At 44.1% G+C, this 18,617-nt stretch overlaps 1 protein-coding gene across 3 annotated transcripts in view; it reads right to left on the reverse strand.

Annotated features, from left to right (window-relative positions):
• The window catches only part of ZDHHC8 (zDHHC palmitoyltransferase 8), a 111,421-nt gene that overhangs the window by 13,799 nt on the left and 79,005 nt on the right, over positions 1-18,617 (reverse strand). For all 3 annotated transcript variants that reach the window (XM_075718843.1, XM_075718842.1, XM_075718841.1), the window contains exons 2-5: positions 8,545-8,666; positions 4,204-4,361; positions 1,412-1,584; positions 635-737 (exon numbers count right to left, since the gene is read on the reverse strand). In XM_075718843.1, the coding sequence (XP_075574958.1) occupies positions 635-737; positions 1,412-1,584; positions 4,204-4,361; positions 8,545-8,666 (556 nt within the window). The remainder of the gene's footprint in view (positions 1-634; positions 738-1,411; positions 1,585-4,203; positions 4,362-8,544; positions 8,667-18,617) is intronic.

The raw sequence follows: 18,617 nt of genomic DNA on the forward strand, positions 1-18,617 counted from the left end.
GTGACTGCAGGGAAACTGAAGTTTTACATGTTTTTTGGCACAAGACGTCATGTTGGCACTTGGTTTGGGTAGAAGCCAAACAAGTTAGGTCCAATAGCCTCTCCGTGTGCATGTGCACATACGCATGAGAACAAGAGAGAGACAAAGAGAGAGACACAAAGAGCTAGCTCAGCCCTTATTATGTGCAGTGTGGGCTAGCTGGGGGAGTTCAAAATATCAGGAGACAGGGCAAAAGCATGATTTAATCTTTTCCTTTCTTTCTTCCATTCAATCTCATGGTCTGTTCAGTCTGACTCATAAATTTGAACTTCTGGTGTTGACGATACTTACCACATAAAACCTATTTCAAGGCCATGAGTAGATTTTAAATGCTAAATAAGCCTGAGATAATCCTTTGCGGTTAGAAGGGGGAAATCTTTGCTTGTAGTGCATTCAAGAAAAAAGTCTGAAAATAAAAAACTAGGCAATCTTCCTAGATCTTCACAAAAGCTCCAGTAGCCGAAGCAGTAGCTCGAGCAGTAGCTCTTACTGTTAAGATTAGGATAATTTTTTTGCCTTACTCAAGCTGACTTGCTTACTTTCCTTCCCAACTCAACATCTTAGCCACAAACACAGAAAAAGGATTGCTTCTTACCTGTTCATTCGTTGTGCGCCCTCGGGCCACTAGCACAATATGGAAGCCAGTGAGACCAATGACTGGAATAAAGAATAACCCAGCCACGCACATGACGGCCATTCTGTATCCGGGAGTTAAAGAAACTGGGATGAGTGAAGGGAAGAAGAGGCTATGAAGGAGAGGGGAGGAAAAGCAGAAAAAAAAAACCCCACCCTTGGAAATAGGGAGGGTGTCCCTCACCTTTAATTAGGTCTAACTAAATTTTATCTCAAAGTCCATCTGCTCCTAGCCTGGGTCCTTAGCCTTGAGATGGTTAAAAAAGAATGAGAACTCATTGTAAAGACCATTCTGCACTCGTCTATCAAGAGGGGTAGCACCCCTGAGAGCCAGCCGTTCGTGTATTACACTAGCACGCAGGGGGACTGCTTCCAGGAGAAACCCTGCTTTAAAATACAGTAACAGAGTTTTAAATACAGTAAACAGTACCCAGCAGTTTAGAGTCACACCCAATTGGAAGTAAAATTTGGGAAGGTGGCATATCTCTCTGCTGGGCTGTCATGGCAAAGATTGAGATAGACAAAAGGTCAGCTAGAGTTTTGGGGGTCATCGATGGTTTCACAGGTAAGATGGGTACAGAGGAAAACCTGCACGAAGCATTTACAGAGGAAGAGCAACGGGGGATCAGGAGAAGAGTAGATGTCCACCAGTTCCAGGAAGACAAATCTTCAGATTCAGTCTTTCACATTTTCCTCAAGGCCACCACCTTGAGTCTTGAAAGACCAAAAAGAAGGATACGTAATGGTAGTATGAGCTGCTCCCAGCTTTTCGATATGGTTTAGTATGAAGATGAGCCCAAAGGTGAATACTCCAACCATGTGCGTACTTAAGGACAGCAAGAAGAGAAAAAAATAGCGGTAGTTCCTCCGTCCTATGCAGTTGTTGACCCATGGGCAGTGATGGTCAAAATCCTTGCAAAGAAAGGGAGAGATAGGGAACAATATCCAAACGGTGAAAGGAAATACACAGTTTTATAAGCATGTAAATCCACTGTCTTCAATGGGATTATTCTTGACGTAAAGACAAGATCAGGTGCAAGAAATAAACCCTTCTTATTTCTGTGTTCTTCAGAACAGATATTGCACACTTATTACACCAACAAATTAATTGTTTATTTTTTCTTTTGTGGTAACACTATTTTTAAACATTCCTCAGTGATGACAAAGGGGTTTTTGTATTTTTAAGTTTTGCACAATGTATTTACCAAAAACTTACAAAATACAAGAAAATGGATTAGAGTTTTCTCAAAGCACATTAGGAAATGACAGGGGCAATTTAATAAAGGACATTTCAGGCTCTATCTGAAATCCTGACATAGCATATGTCTATTATGCAAATCTGGTTGTATGCAGCCCAAAATATCTATAGATTATGAAACTATGTAAGTAGCCACTCTAAACACTTCAGTAAAGAAAACAAAAATCTGACTACTTTTGTCACAGATTCATTTTTGTGTCCCTCTGGTCACAGCAGGCTTTAGGTTTTAACTGATTTTATTTCTGCAAGCGTTGTTGGCTTTTGTTGTTTGTTCATTTTTATCAAATTAGCTCAGAAGTTTTATATTTGGGAAAAGAATTTTTATTGCACATTCTAGACTGAAAGTGGAAAGACGTGAATTAAAACTCTGAATGGGTTCCACATGGAAAAGCCAGCAGAATTGCTCCTATCACTGTCTTCAAGCTCTTCTAGAACAGACAGGTGAGTGGGAAATAAGCATCGTAAGAATCAATAAAGCATGCTGTTTAAGACCATGATTTATTGATTCAGAAGTCATTAATGCTTTTTGCCTATATTCCTCCAGAGTAGCCATAACTTAATTATACAAGCAGAGCTTCTTACTTGCTCACCACAATAGTAAGGAACATTCAACTGATCAACCATCAATGCAACTTCTGGAGAGCTAGGCAGAGTCACCTTGCACTCTGCTATTTTATTTAGGTTACTTCTGGATTTTCTCCCATTTTCATTTCTGCTGCAGAACTGACTCCAACAGAAGCCTTATGGCAGCATGAAATTGCAAGTGTTTATACCAGTGAGTTTTGAGCAATCTTTTTCTGAGGAAACTTCATTTGTTGAAAATGAATTTTCATGCTGACTCACTGGGGAGGGCAGAAGAAAGAAATTCCATGGGACAACTGAGAATTTACCGTCATCTAAACAAGCCTCAGGATCTAGAATTAGTAAAAACATTTATGTTTTAAAACTAGGAATATACGACTCAGACTTTCTACAAAAAATCCAGCTCTATTCAACAATTCACAGCAGTCTAAAGAAATTGTGTGACACAACTTATGAATAGCTATGTCTACTCCCCTCTACCCAGGGACCTTGGCAGCTCCTTACTCTTCATCTTCTCAAATCCTGCATCCTTCTAAGGCCTTCCACAACAGGACAGCCTTGTCCTTTTTATTGATGGTTACTAGGCACAGCACTGCTTCCAGATAATTATAACTTAGATATATATTGCCCTGAAGGAGAAAATGACTGACACAAGATAAACCCAGGCAGCCTTTCTCTCACACATAACTGTGCTGCTTTCTTTGGGACTATTCCCTTCCTTATGGCAAAGAGGATTAGGACAAAGATGGTGTATACAGCATTCCAGCTGACTGGTATTTTTTCCCTTTCTGATTAGTAATTCCTTTCATTTTAATGGCACAGCTGAATATATTTTAGACATATTAAAGATTTCATCTTTCTATTGGGAAAAAAACAGACCTTGCAGCAGAAATGATCCTTAAGAAGTGGAATTTTTAGCTCAGCAATAAAAAAATCCCTCCTGGCAATACACTGCTGTGGATACAGCACTCTGTACTTACAGGTTTGGGAGATGTTTATAGCCCAAAAGCACATCTTACTGTTTGGGGGTTATTTTTTTAAAATCCTGTGTACCTCACCAAGACCCATGGGCTGTCAAGAAACATGAAAGTCCCATAATTCAGAGTGACCAACATTAGAAACATGAACGAGTTCATGCTCTCAGCTGGGGTGTGGAAACAAACATGGGGTCCTTCCATTGACTGCACAACCACTTGCTGAATTCCAAGCTTGGTTTTCCTAAAGCTCACCCACCATTGTAGCCTCTCTGCTTGTCCACTAATGTAGGCACCGGTTTCTTCCAGATTAAATGATGAGCCTTAAGCTCACACATGACAAGCTACAATGGTTTACCCTTAATTTCCTACTCTCCTGAACTCTGCCTCTGCATGAACTCTTCCATTCACCCCTTTTTTACACTCAAGATCCCTTAGCTACTTCAAGGAAGACACAGCCAGCACTATAAATTTTTATTCTAATTATCACTGGCAACAAAGCTGACACCAAACATTATTGCATATGTAACATACATCATAACTGAGGGCTATGTTTCAAATGGTACTAATTAGTAGGAGTTCCTCAACAAGGCTATGGTTGGGAACTTCCAAGAACTGAAATACTGGGCGAAGCACCCAACTGCACGTTTCCAGTAGTATCTGCAACCCCATCACCGAGGCAAAGCCAGCAGATCATATAATCAACAGAACTGTTACCTCAACACAGTTGTCACAGACGCTGCAGTGAGAGCAGCGTGGAGGACGATAGAAGTGGCAGGTGGCACACCATTTCATCCGTACTTGGATTCCTTTAATCTCCACATTCTTGTAGAGTGGAGCTCGGAAGTCGTCGTCTTTGTCTTCATCTTCATCTGCTGCTCAATGCAAAACTAAAAGTTAGTGGAAATAACAGACAGTAAAGATAAAGGAGCTAATCCACTCAGTGCCTTGGATACAGGGGCACTGCACGTGCTCTTGGGCTTGTCAGAGAAGTAAGAGAGAGGTGGAAGCGATGGTCCGTCCGAACAGGTTGTCCGGGAGGCAGAACACTTAGCAGGGCTCATTTTAGCACCTCCCATAGGAGTGCTGTGCAGCCTTACTTGCCAGCCCCTGGACAAAGAGAGGTGTTTGAGTCTTAGCTTAGCCAGCATTTACAACCCAGATGAGTAAGATGAGCTGCAGACTAGAGTCAAATAGGGGATGGAGATCACCCAAGCCCTTGTTGTGAGAAGTTCTGCTGCATGCATTTGGGATTAATTCAATGCTAGCCTACCAGCACGTAAAGTGAAAGAAATTACACTGACAAATATTAGAAGAAGGTTGTGCTAGCTCAAACCCCGGAAATCAACCCAGATGACCCCAAGTGATGATGATTTGCTCAGCACCCTAGTGTCAGCCCACAATCATCCAAAGACCTGTTGCTCCAGGGAGCCTGATGCCACAGTGAGATATACCATTCTGAAGCAATCTGTGTGCCCGTGAGAAGTCCTTGCATCAGTGCTTACTTCTTTATAGCATATCCCGTGCTCACCCCTTCATGGCACACCCAGAACGCTCTTGCTTTAGTAACAGTACACAACTGGGAAGATCTCACCTCTCTCAAAGGCAGCATGGTCTACTGATCTGAGCACAGGACTGGGAGTCAGGAGGTCCTGTATTCTAATTTTCTCACTCTGTGGCCTTAAGCTAGTCATTTAGCCTTTCTTTGCCATTAGTAAGATGAGGATGACAATATCGCAGTCACCTTATTAGGGACAACGTGGAGGGCAGATGGTTTATCATCTCAGCTAAGTGCTGCCCTGTTTAAGAAAAGAGGCCGTTTAAAAATAAATGCACAAAATAAAAGCCAGTCTATAATGGACAAACATATATAGGGAAGAAAAGGAAAAAAGCGAGAATGACGTTCATGAAAGTTCATCTTTTATTCTAGATTCCTGTGATCTTCATTTGTTTCCTTTTGACAGAGAAAATCTAAGAAGTTCACATCTATTTAACACCTGGTTAAACATTATAGTGCAGCTGGCATTGGTTGACTGGCTCCAAATTAGGTGGAATTTGATAATATTGTCCCAGCGGGGCATCAATCACTGTCATTTAGTTCTATATTAAATCTTCTCTAGATGTGTTATCATGATCCAATTTCCACTGACTTCAGAGGGAGCTTCTCCCTTCACTTAGATGAGCTTGGGATCTGGCTCAGCTACAGTATTTACCCATTCTCTATAATTTTCCTTCATAACTAGTCAGTGGGACTCTTAGTGAGAGCTAGACTCCCTTAGACACTTCTAGAAACACAATCTGTAGGTTCTTCAATACTATTATAAACTAGCCCATGCTGTATAATACATGTGGGCATATGAAAACAAGACACTAGAATGGTTGAACCGTTTAAGCTCTTGTAAAAAAACTGACTATGCAGACAAAAAGCCTGTACATTGTCTATACCTACATGCATATAAACACATTAGTCTTGCAGAATGGACACACACTTGAAGAGTTTGTATAAAATACATTCACATCAAAAATACTGGAAGCCAGTTTGTAGTTGGTATCTATAATTAGCCAGCAATGAACATTGCCAGTCTCAACCCAGACTGTAAATCAGATTTTTCAGGGTAGCCCCAATTTCAGTGACTTAATACTTCCTTTCTTTCTCATTCGTTTTGGTGTATTACTGGCAACTCACTCACACAGAGCCAATCCTGATTCATACCAGAAACATTCAGAGAGCCAACAAATTAAAAAAATATTCAGAAATGAGTAATGGATCCGGGAGTTTGATTCAGGCCCTCTTCAACAATACTAGAGTGAGCTGAATCTACTTCCCCCCTTAGCCCAAGTTTTATCTGCCAGAGAAACTGTAAGCTCATATGATATAGCTAGAAATGTATTTATTTCCGGCTTTCAGTGATCTGAGCAGAAGAACCCATTGGCAGAGGAATGTACCTTACTGCACAGACTCTCATACTCTGATCCACTGACACAGGGCAGCCAAGTCTCATGTTTTTATAACATATCTTGTGATTTTTGGTGGTTTCCTTAGAGGAATCATGTGATTTCTTTAGAATCTAAGCTTTTGTATTGCTTATTTTTTGTTTTGGTTTTGAAGTAAATTTGTAACTGTCAGAAATGTCCTAAGAAGCTTGAAAACCAAGAAGACTAAACCTAATTTCAATAACAGAAAGCAAATAGATCTCTATTGTATATTAATTTTAAATCACTCCTACAATTTTTGAACTCCTTGCACTGGCAGCTCTGTGGGTGGCGTGGGGTGGTGATAGCTTTTTTTCACATGCACACTTGTGATCTGAAATAACATCTGCTCCTCTTTCCTCCCAGCACTGGTATTTATGGTCTTTTTCATCTTTCCTTTTCCTTATCAGTTTGCTTCCTTCACACATCTAAACTCCTACTCCATCACTTTCTTCCAGGATGACTTCCATCCCTTTTCTCGTCCTTTCCCCACTCCCCTTGCTCCCAGCCTCTTCCAGACCAAGCACATGCACAGCATAGGGATATAAGGCCAAGGCCACAAATGAAGAGACAGAAGAAAGGCGAGCTGCAGGAATCTCCTCCTCTTCCCACATTGCTCCTCACTTCCTTGTTTTAAGGGAGATGGGAAGGGAGTAAAGGTGATGAGAAAGTTTCCAAGTTTCTATTCGATCTCCCTGTGTGTTTTGCCTTTAAATGCAAGTCCAAAATAAAGAACTTGTTTGCAGAAGGAAGTTAGAGAGGTGCAAAGGAAGGTATGAATTTACAATACACTCAGTACTGATCACTCATAGGGCACGGTGAGCGGCCGGCTGCAGGCTCCGGTCTGAACAACTTTATTCCAGCTCTCCTCCTGCTGAAGGCAAAGAGCATGGATGCTTTTGATAACCTCACAGCCAAAGCATATTTAACCGCTGCGATCTCTGCTGAGATGGAGGAACTAAAAAGTCCAGGAAACTCATTAAAAGCTCTAAGTGCTTAAGCTCTTTTGAAAATCTCACTAGCACCTATTTGTACCTTTAAGCACCTAAACACTGCATCACTTCATCTTGCACAAATGACTGAATCTTGCCTTTGCCTTAGTTCACCTTTACACACAATTATTTCCTTAACTGGAGTGTGGCAAGACTTAATCAGGGGTTCAAAAGCTTCGGCTGAAAGGAATGGCAGACAGATGCTCTTCATTAGACCCTGCCACCTGGAGAAACCTGGCACTTGCTATTCGGGGAAGCCAGCAGGACAGGTGCCACCTTCTTGTCAGGTAGCAATTCAAAATAGATATTGAATTCAGTGAATAGAGGTGAGAAAGCACAGCTTGCAGAGAGCGCACATCCATTGCTTTAGCAAGACTGCCTAGAGCAGTCTCTGCTGCAAACTGCATGTGAATAATTATTGGAAGACTGATAAAATGAGGTGACAATTCTCCCATTAGGATGTGTTAAAAGCGATAGCTGCACTGTGGTTCCCATTACAAAAGCTGAGCGATCTTTATCCTATTTAATCAGCTGTGAATCAGTACTAATTTAAGCAGAGATATCTTTTTAAATGTATACATTTTTAGACACTCTAAGGCAAGCCTTAATCATTATCTTTTTTAGCGTTCAATGCTTTTGCATTTGTTTTAAGGCTTTTTGGAAGGTCTGCTTTGACCTGCTTTCTGCTGTTTCAGAAAGTTCAGTCTCTCCCCTCCACCATGCCCTGCCACCTCTTGTGAAGAGAGTGACTGAAATCCAATGTGCCAGCATGACACAGGGGACGGCAATCGCAATCACATCAGTCAGGAGAGCTACTCAAGGAGAACCATACTCTGCAACCCTGTGCCCTCGACTGCCGGCCTGAGCAAGTGCGAGGACCACTGACACCTCCCAGCTCAGAAGAGAGATGGAGGGCGTCCAGCATTTCACTACCATCCCACCTCTACTGCCAGCTGAGTGAAATAAATAAAGTCTACAAGAAAGAATACCAGAAAAAAAGGGGATTAGTCAGCAAACAGCGTATTTGGATACCTGACACCTCTTTTGGATTGGGATTTCAAATCCCCCCCGCAACAGTCCCATTCTCTGTTACCTCGTGGGAAAACTCCAGGGTCCATGAAAGTTGCCATGCTGAAGTTTGCCAGTACAAACAAGAACACGAGCCCATTGTACAGTGGGATGGCCGGGGAGATGGCTTTTGTCAACCAGGGGCACCTGTGCAGAAGAAAAGTTATAGGTAAGGGCTCTTTCGGCTGTAACACGTAGTTTCTTCCCATTCCCCATCATCACACAGAGAGGCTGTCTCGTCCCCTCCCCACCAGCCATGCAGCAAGGCTGGATTTGCAATTTAACAACAGAAATTTCCACAGAGCCAGTTTCAGTGATCTAAAGTACGCTGCAGACACCCTTTGTAAAGCTGCTTTGTTCCACAGCACAGAAAGCACCAATTGTTCACATGGCTGGTAGGGCTTTGCAACCCTATTGCCTCATTTGCAACCTGGCATTTTGCTTCTCTAAAACCTTCATCCCATTGTTGCACTTCTCTTTACCGTCTATATAGCCTTGTTGCAGTTGGCATTACTTTCAATTTTCACTGGTGTAAAGCAGAATGGGATTCTTAAACCACTGATCTCCACAGCAGGTACAAAGAGAAGCACATTCACTTCTCACTATGCTTCCCTGGGTGGTTTTCAATTCCAAGTAACGCTCAGAACCAACACTACAAAACCTCTCCTTGGGGGAAAGTTTAGTCAGACCGAGGATGGGCTCTGCAGGTGTCACCAGCATGTAAGAATGCAATATCGAAGAGAAAGTGGATGGCATCTGCCACGTGAGCACTTTTCAGAAACACCGGAAAGCCTTGCTGCCTACCCGGCGAAGGTAACTGAGAGGAACTGAAGATAATGGGTAAAGGAGAAAAAGTAGGAGACTTTGGAAAGAAGATGGAGAAATGCCTGTTACTTGTAGAAAATTGTTCTAGCTGGAAAGAAGAACACTTCCCACCAGCCGAGGAGGGCAGGACCAGGGCAGAAAACAGCCTGTCTACAGGCAACTTAGAGTGGCTCCTTAGGTTTCCACCTGCCTTGGCGGGTGGGGACTCCTGCCAGGCTGCAGAGCAGCCAGCCATTCAGCAGCAACAGCTTGCCACCATCAGCAGAAATCATACATCAGCCCGCATATTCTGGATTGCATTTTGCCTCAATTACATCTACGGTTCAATCTGATTCTCTGCCAGGCTGAAGCCTGCGGAGAGAAACAAAAAACAACAGCAAACAACCAGCCTTCTCCCAAATCTAATTTGCACTGGTTTTGCTACCGATACGCTGTTTTGAGCAGCTGAGAACGGTGTTACTGACCTTGAAGAGACACTGCTAAACATGCTCTTGTGGCCAGCATTAGAAGGGCACCATGTTTTCTCCTCCCATTTCTTTGTGAGCAGGCAGGAAGAGATTGTTTTGCGCTTCCCTCCTCTTCACAGCCAGGCTTTTAACATTGCACTGCTGCAAACTGCTTTTAAAAGGACCTTTCCTTGTGCACGCTTCAATCGGCCTGGCCTGGAGCGAGAAAAAGATGGACAAATCCTACCCAGGGTGAATGAACTGTAAAGCCGAGAGCAAGATATGCCTGTGGCTGGGGCCAAACCTCCAGGCTGAGTCAGGGAGAAGGAAACAATACATCTTCTCACTTGAGTAAGGATGCTTTGCTACAGCCCGCAACCCACAGAGGGGGAGCAGAAGCATGGGGTTTCTCTCAGGACTGGTCTTAAGCAGGGAAAGGCCCAGGAAATTAGCACCTATTAAGAGAACAGGAAAGAGCTGAGAGCTCAGTGGACGAGAGCTGAATTTCTCTGTGTTTCTCTTGCATTTGGGATCTTGTCCAGGTGGTTGTGGAGCTTGGGTAAAGGAGCAGGTCTTGTAGAAGAGAAAGCTGATGGAGATGAATTAGCTCCGACAGACCCAGCTGAAGACAGCTTGACTCCATGAGGTACCCCGAGACCCTTACCTTCCCCAAGAGGTGGAATTTCAACATGCAGCGAGGTCATACTGACTGGCTGCCATGCTCAGTTTTCCTCAAAGCAGCTGCTGGTGACTGAAAACCAAGGCAAGGCAGAAGTTTCTTGCTTGCCGTGAAATGTGCCACAGTGACCTTGCCAAGCAAGCTGCAGGCCTGTCACTAACAACAGTTTCTGCCAGATCCTTTGGAGGAAAGCAAAAGAAATCCTGAAATAAGCAGTTATAGAATGAATTCTACCGAGGGAAGGGCTCTTCCCTCCGAATTATAGTAAAATTAGATTCAGCAGTGGGCATGACTGACTTAATTTCTTCCCATGAAGCAATTGCCTACACAGAGAAAGATTATGAAGTTACCCATTGCGTGTCAATCATGGAGAAGAGATTTCCTTGGCAGTGAAGTCAAGTAAGCTGGCAAATCAAGGGACAGGAAACTCTTTCTTACAGATAACTAGTTACTCAGAACAAGATTATAATGAGAGAGACTGTCTCAGACGATAAATGTAAGCATTTGTTAATGTTCGCATTTGTGATTTATTTTGTCATGTTCCCAACAAATACATCAAAATACTAGGAAAAGCTTTAGCCATAAGCTAAACTAAACAGCTCATTTAATGGGTAAATAGTGTATCTGAAAATACTTCACGGAAGTTGAAATAAAGGATAGAGTGAGTCATTGTACATATTAGCCAGAAGGTCTGTTCACAATCCTTCTATTTTTTCTTCCCAGAGTCTTTATGCAGCATTACAGATTACATAAAATTAGACGGGACAAAAGGAGCCTCATTTGTAAACTAGACTGACCGATAAAAACAGATGTGGAGATCAAGTACTGGCTCATAACTGTCAAAAGGTCTGAAAAAGAAAATAAAATTGCTACTAGGATTCCCAAAAAATGATGCATCCTCCCTGTCCCTCTCCCCTAATGCACCCATAATTTTAGGCAAAGTAATAGAAATTCTAATCCACGTCTGGTAGGCTGTTTTATCACTAATCCATCATGCAAAAGTCTGGCTTCTGACCCTCTGCGCTCTCTGCCTCGAGAAGGAAGCTGCAGAAATGTCTGAGCAGGACCCGAGGTGTGCTTCTCTTTACTTTCTGCATATTCTCTATCCAGGAGATCGGCTTCCAGCAGCAGCAATAACACCAATCTACGGCACAAATCTAGCTGAACTTTGCAGTTGCTTTTTCTAACAGAAGCTGTTATGAATCTAGATGAACAACACATGGATTCAAAGCTTGCTTTGCTTGGTGAACCCCAAATTTCAAGAGGCTACAGTCTTTGTGTCTTCAACTCACGTCACAGTGGAATTATGTAGCATGAAGGTTACCACAAATTTTATAGGGCCATATAAATTAAGCAGAGCCAAGAGCAGTGTATAGTTCCCTAATGGAGGAGCAACGCCAGATTTTTCTGAGAGAAAAACTAAACCCCAAGATTTCTGATGTGCACTGACATCTAGGAGCGAAAGCACCAAGTCCTAACCCAGAGCTTTTCTATTAGAGCTTCATTATTGTCAAAGAAAGCTGCACCCTTTGTGCTTGCAGGAGCACCTGCAGAATCACGGTCATTGCAGAGGTCAAAGGCAATATCCTTGGACCACCAAAAAGTTAAGTGATGGAACACAGCACCAGATGTGCTACGACTTGCTTTTTGCATAAGCAGCTAGACATGCTTCACCTGGCATATCTACAGCTCAGAAGACTCTCTGTTCCCCATGACCATTATTCCTCACTGCACAATCAAACGTTTAAGTTCAGGGTAGATGTGAAAATAAATGCATGATGGGCGCTCTGTTAAAAGTTAGTTTGGATCCCTCTCTTGAACCAGGAGACCTGAAGGATAATTTTGCTACTCTTGCTGGTACCGGCCATGCTACATCAAGAACTGCTCAGGAGAGAAACCTTCAATGGTTTTGTTTACTGTAGAAATTAAGAGCCAGCCCACGCCACAGCGGCATACTAGAGATAATTATGGATCTCAAATTCTTCTGAACGAAGCACACAATTACACAGGGAGCATTTTCCTCGTAATTATACTTCTCCAACATAGAGTGATTCTGCTCATAAGTCAGAGGAGAGTAATTCAGGGTGACAGATTTAATCTCATTTATTCTATTTGCTCTTGAAACCCTATCCTAATAAAATGGAAAGTTAAAAAGATTAACAAATAGGATCACACAACTTGCTAGGTGTCAGACTTATGCATCATCAGCTGCCTTCCTCTGCTAAATTAAACAACAAATAATCCTTTCTGCTTTTTTGCTTGGTGCTTTGTAGCAAGACGCGTCTGTGTCTTATGATTATAGTTCACCTACAATTAAGTAATTGAATAGGACAGTTTTCTTGAATCCTGCTCTAAATTAAGATTTGGTGGTTTTTATTAAAACCTGATACATGCTTAGGCAGTAGGCCATAGAGGACAGAGCCTGGGATTTCAAGAACCGGGTTTTAGTCTTGTCTCTGACATTGGCTTGCAGAGTGACTGAAAGCCACCTGCTTCTCCCCTCCGGCACAGTTAGGCCTTTTGCAAATGAGACATGAACTACTGACAGACCATCTTCCCCACCGCAGGACAGAGAGGGGATCACCTCTGACTTTGCAATCTGTTAGGCCAGGCTGGCAGCCCTGGTGTTCGCCTCCCTGGAGCCCAGCGCCGGGCACCCACCACCCTCTCCTGAACTGGGCAGGCGTGAGGCACACCACTCCGGCTGACGGGCTGTTGCGTGAGGATGTGTCTGTGATTTACCTAGTAAACAAGGCCAGCGGTTCATTCTACACTCTGCTTGGAGCACAACAAGCACATGTGCACACAGGCTCCCTCCAGGTGCTGGGTGCCTGGAGGCCAGAGATGAGGAGCAGAACACAGAGCAGGAGGCTACAACCCTTCTCCTTCTAACAGAAGGACAGTGAAATCTGCTTGTGTAGTGCACAGAGAAGATATGGGAACCTCGAGAGTACAGACAGGCACCCATACTTTGGATACTTACCCACACCTAATAAGAAGACCCTGGGGATTGTCTATTTGGCTGCTCAGCTGCACCTAATATTTGATCTGACATTACCACACATCCTTCCCCTCAGTCTCAAACAGATGGCTGATACGCAACAAAACAATTTATTTCTGCACAAATCAGAAGGCATGGGTTTATAACACGGAAAAGAAAGCACCTCTTAACTTGAATCAATTTCTTCCACCATTAGAGTAAAACAGCAATATGAAATAGCTGATTCAGTGCATGCAAGTAGAAGCAGCTCAGTCAAGTAGGGACTAATTAGATAAGAGGGGTCAGCACGCAAACATAATTTGACTAAGCACTGGTACTAATTTCACTGAAAACTTTCAAACTGTGTCCACAAGTCTGCAGCAGCCTGTCCTGGTTTGATTCTTCTCCAAGAGTTTCTAGCCAAGCCCTGACTGTGAAGAATACGTACCAATTTTTGTACCGTAAAATCCATGTAAACAATTTCTAATCATCACCAGATCCGACCAAAATTTAACATTTCTAACATTACCCTGATATCCAGCAACCCTGGGAGCTGGGCCCAGAGTCCTGGGATGCCTGAGAGTTGCCCTACCCCGAAAGGCACAACAGCCTGGACGGCTGAGATGACACATCAGAGCAGAGGCAGGTACGCAGGGGTGAAAGTCCTCCTAATCCAGCACTGTACCAACTGGACCATAAACGAAAGGGCCATCAGCCGACTGATGCTGAACACCCACATTTTAGAAGAATTTGGCATTAGAGGCAAACATTGTACCTCAAAGCTCATTCCACCAGCGTGTATGTAGGACAGGGAAGGTGCAAGACAGCACCCTGAAGGCTGTACACCGCCCAGTCTGCACCACAGAGCAGAGAAGGGAGAGCTCTCTTAGTCTTCAGCAGTGGAAATCTAACACATTTCTCACATGTCCCAGTCTGGGCAAGATTTTTCCATTTATATGCTCTCTCCTACCCTGAAAACACAGAAAAGTACCTTTCTGGAATAGTAACAGAAGAAAAAAAGTGCTCATTTTCCATTTTTTGTCACTACCAAAGATAGCTTGGAGATTATTGTACATCTAAAAATATTTTCCAAGGTGCTAAGACATCTGTAGTTTTAACAAGGCATCACTGGAAACAGTCAGGAGAGAACGTATCCGAGTGTCATAACCAACGTGAAACAGAATGTCAGGTCTTGTGAAAATAGCAGGAGGTTCAGGATAGCCAGGTCCTTTGCTCAGCTCTGCCACATCAGATTTTGATAAATGAACTAATTTCTGCACCATATCTTACTCATTGGCAAGATTGCAGATAATACATTGTTGCCATAGCACTACACCCTCACTGTGAGTACAGCCGTTGTACTGATAGAAAGTGATATCAAAGTAAAGGATAACAACTCCAAATGTTACATAAAAATGGGAAAAGGAGAAGTAAATACTGGAGAATTTATGACTGAAAACCAGAAACTGGTAAGAGCCGAGTGCCACATGGAGCAGCTCGTGCTGGTGATAAGTGGGAGATACCAGAACACCTACCCTAGGTGTCCAGGTGCAGCTATCCACCACGAGAGGCAAAAAATCCCCCAAAACCCACCACCAAAACCCCCAAGAATTTCACGAGCCCCTTCCTAATTGAAATATAGCCGAACACTAGAGACAGAGGTTCAAATCCATCACCTGCTTAACAGTGTTTAATTATTCACAAGGAATATGCTGGGCTGAAATTCACTCAGGTCTAACAAGAGCTGATGGCGTTTCAGTGAACTTTCCATTACACCCTGGATTCCGTCCAAAGGCTAGTGGTTCATGTCTGGCAACGTACAGATCAGAGGAGCTAAATCAATTAAAAAGTCAACTTGAGATATAAGGGTCCTTGGTGAAAAGTCTTATCTGGGCTATACATCACCCCCTAAGTAAAATACACTCTACCCTTTTCATAACGCTGCTTGAAAGCCCTGGAGCATGTTCCCTTCCTCCCTTTTCAAAGTCTCCAGGACTGAGAAAAGACGCTATTGTCATGTGAACTGATGTGGGAGAAGTATAGAGAAGGAGTAAGAATACCAACAACCGATTCCGAGTGCGACAGCCACAGGGGCAAACATATCCATCATCACGCTGACGTTCAGAAGCCACCCGGCCATCCCAGACCTATTGCACAGGCCCAGACTGACCCCGCAGCCAACGGGCAGGACGCACTCCTACGAGCTACGCGCACCACGTGGCTTGGCATCATGTGCACGGCGAGCAGACAGGACCGGGCTGCGCTGGACTCAACGCACGTGCTTTGCAGAGATGCTCTCTGCAGGCTCAGGAGCTGCTGGGAGCCCAGAAACCTGGGAGAGCACCCCTAAAAGTGGCAAAGACGTAGGTTACTGCCGGGAGCTGCGTTCAGCTGCTCACAGCTGCAGGGTTTGGGCAGGCAGGGGCTGGGCTCATTTGCAAATACAGATCAAACCAGCAAAATCCTTCTCTACACTTTGAAATTTGCGTTGCCCTGCAGTGAATTAAGGACCTCCACAGAGCCGGTTAGCACTTACTGACTGACATATATGAAAGCCCAGGGCAGAGTTTTTGGTTTGAGGTACTTGTAAAAGAATATGCTATAATAGCGTAGCATCCCTTGAAAATGCCCAGCTTTTTATTTGCACCTCCAACTGAAGGCATCCATTGCGCATGGATTCTAGGTATATAGGCTGGATTTCAGCGTACACAATCACGTTTTTATATTAGAAGGATAATGCTCACATCCAAGTGAGACAGTGGGTCTTCATGGCACTTCAAGCACCTAATGGGCTGCAGGCAGCGTCACCCTGAGCAGCAGCAAACCCTCTGGTGCCCCAGGGAAAGGAGCCAATTGCCAGTGCACAGGCAAGTCAGAGCTGACTGAGCGCGGGTTACAGGGCGAGCGCACGGACCCAGAGACAGACCCCCTTACGTGAAGCTCCTGGGCTTGCTTTCTCAGCCCTGGACTTTGCAAAGCCTAAAATGCCGCACAAGCTGGAAGAGGCAAGGACGATTGTAATCCAGGGCTTCTCAAACATGCACCAACCTTTTGTCAGTACCACGCTGAGCTGCTGGAACCAACCCCCACTTTTTCCAGCAGCTAACAGAGAGCTGAGCGTATGGGTGGTCTTTGGGTCACGACAGAAGAGGAGGACAGTAAGGAGTCACTGCAAAATAACCACAGCAGGAGAGTTGCCCTGTCACAGTGAAAGTTTTAAATCCATTTGGTTACAAAAATAAGGAACTGCTGCCCAGCAACATTCCTTTGCAGTTCTGTCTGCATATGGCTGGCCACCAGCGTCTCTGTACTGCAACAGCTGAATGACTTCCAGCCTGTTCCAAAATTCACATAAGGGAATTATCAAGCCGCAGAAACCTTACTAAATGGGAAATTGGAGAATTACCTCCAAAAGATGCTTTATGAACCAATAACTCATAACACCGCCGAGTTCTCAATGCATGTGGCTGCACTGCCCTCAGTCCATGCTCCCGTGTGCACCATTTCCAGCAATAATCACAGTCCAGCTGCCCAGCACGGTGTCCAGGGAGGTCAAAAGATACTTCATGGTGCCTGAAAGGGATACACATGCTACACAAGCCGAGTTTTTCTCAGCATTTTTGAAGACGCCATGTGGAATGCAAACTTGTGCTTCTAATTTGTAAACATCAGAATTATTAAATTAATGCCATATCTACTATAGCAGCACTAAAAAGAGACAGTCCCTCATCTTGAGTCCACCAGAGTCCTATTTCCTTGAGTAATGCTGAACACAGTTTAATTGTGACCTTCCAGACCTCTCAGCAATCTGTAACCCAAGTTTTTGTTGGATAGATGGAATTGCACTTGCCAGATCCCATGCCTCTCTGATGGAAAAAGTGCACAGGATAGCTCCTCCCCGACTGAAGGCTGCTCTCCAGTGTTTTCCCTGTTGTCCTCGTCCTTGCCAATACATGCATGAATCCACCAGCAATGCAGAAAGGTGAGGTGGGCTGCTCCTACAGAGTTGCTTTTTAAAATAAGTTCAAATTACCAGCAGCCTAATTCAGACACGCTTAAGGTGATCCCAGCTACAGGCACAGAAGGATTTGTAGACTTTGCTCGCTGTATTCCCCAACCACATACTGGCAGAACACATCTAGTACGCATTCAGCGCTTGAATTAATGAGATAGTGGTGTAGCGGAAGCAAGGTAGCTCATTGTAAGTATGCTGTGATGACAAACGGGTAAGGAAATATTATGAGGTAAGGAGGGGGATGGTGACATCAGTGAAAAGATACAGTCTCTATTACCCTTGTTGAACAGCTAATTTGACTTTTTAGATATTCCTTTTCCACACAAGCTTCAGAAGAAAGAAATTAAATTTCATAAGATACCATCCCTTTACAGCTACTGGAGAAATTACTTAACTAAAAGACAGCATCTATCAGATTAAAGTATGTGCCACTTAAATTAACAATGAGCCAATATGCCTACGAAACGTTGAATATGAGCTCTGAATTCTGTGATCACATCCTCAGCGGATTAGCAGAGAATCAGGTAACATAATGTGCTTTCCAAGGTGCGGGGAAAAAGAAGAAAAGCAGAGGACATCAGCAGAGACAGCCCCGGTGTCTGAGCTTAATCCCGGACAGCCTGGGTGTCAGGACGCCCGTCACGGGTCTGCATCGGAGAGCAAGCTGCCTTGTTAAAACTCTGCGTTGAAAAGAGCTGCAGGGGCTGCTTGGGGTAGCAGACGCTAGCAGGGAATATCTTACTGCAGGACCTTACCTCGCTCCCACGTGCGCCACTCGCCCCGTGAACCGGCAGCGAGGTGCCCGCTGGCCCTCTCAGGGTGTTGGTGGCCTGAGCTGGGCGGACGGGAAGGGCCAGGCAGCTGCAGGCAAGGTCTGACCCTGCCGCCCCAATTCAGGTGCTTGGGTAGGGCATGCACCCCCATACCCCGCCGGCTCTGACCAGTCTGCCAGCTGCTCTTTGCAGTGCTGGGGCAGCTAGAGAGCCTTCTACAAAGGAGGGGAAGGAAAATCCTGGGAGGCTGGTAATAGCAGTTCAATTTCTTCCATGACTCCAGAGAGCTGTTCAGGAAATTTACAGCTAATTAAGACCAGAGGTTCTTGCAGACTTGTCTGGATTATGTACTGCCTTTGAAATCTGGAAACAATACCTGT

This window comes from Pelecanus crispus, chromosome 11 (genome assembly GCF_030463565.1).
Source record: "Pelecanus crispus isolate bPelCri1 chromosome 11, bPelCri1.pri, whole genome shotgun sequence".
Taxonomy (NCBI): domain Eukaryota; kingdom Metazoa; phylum Chordata; class Aves; order Pelecaniformes; family Pelecanidae; genus Pelecanus; species Pelecanus crispus.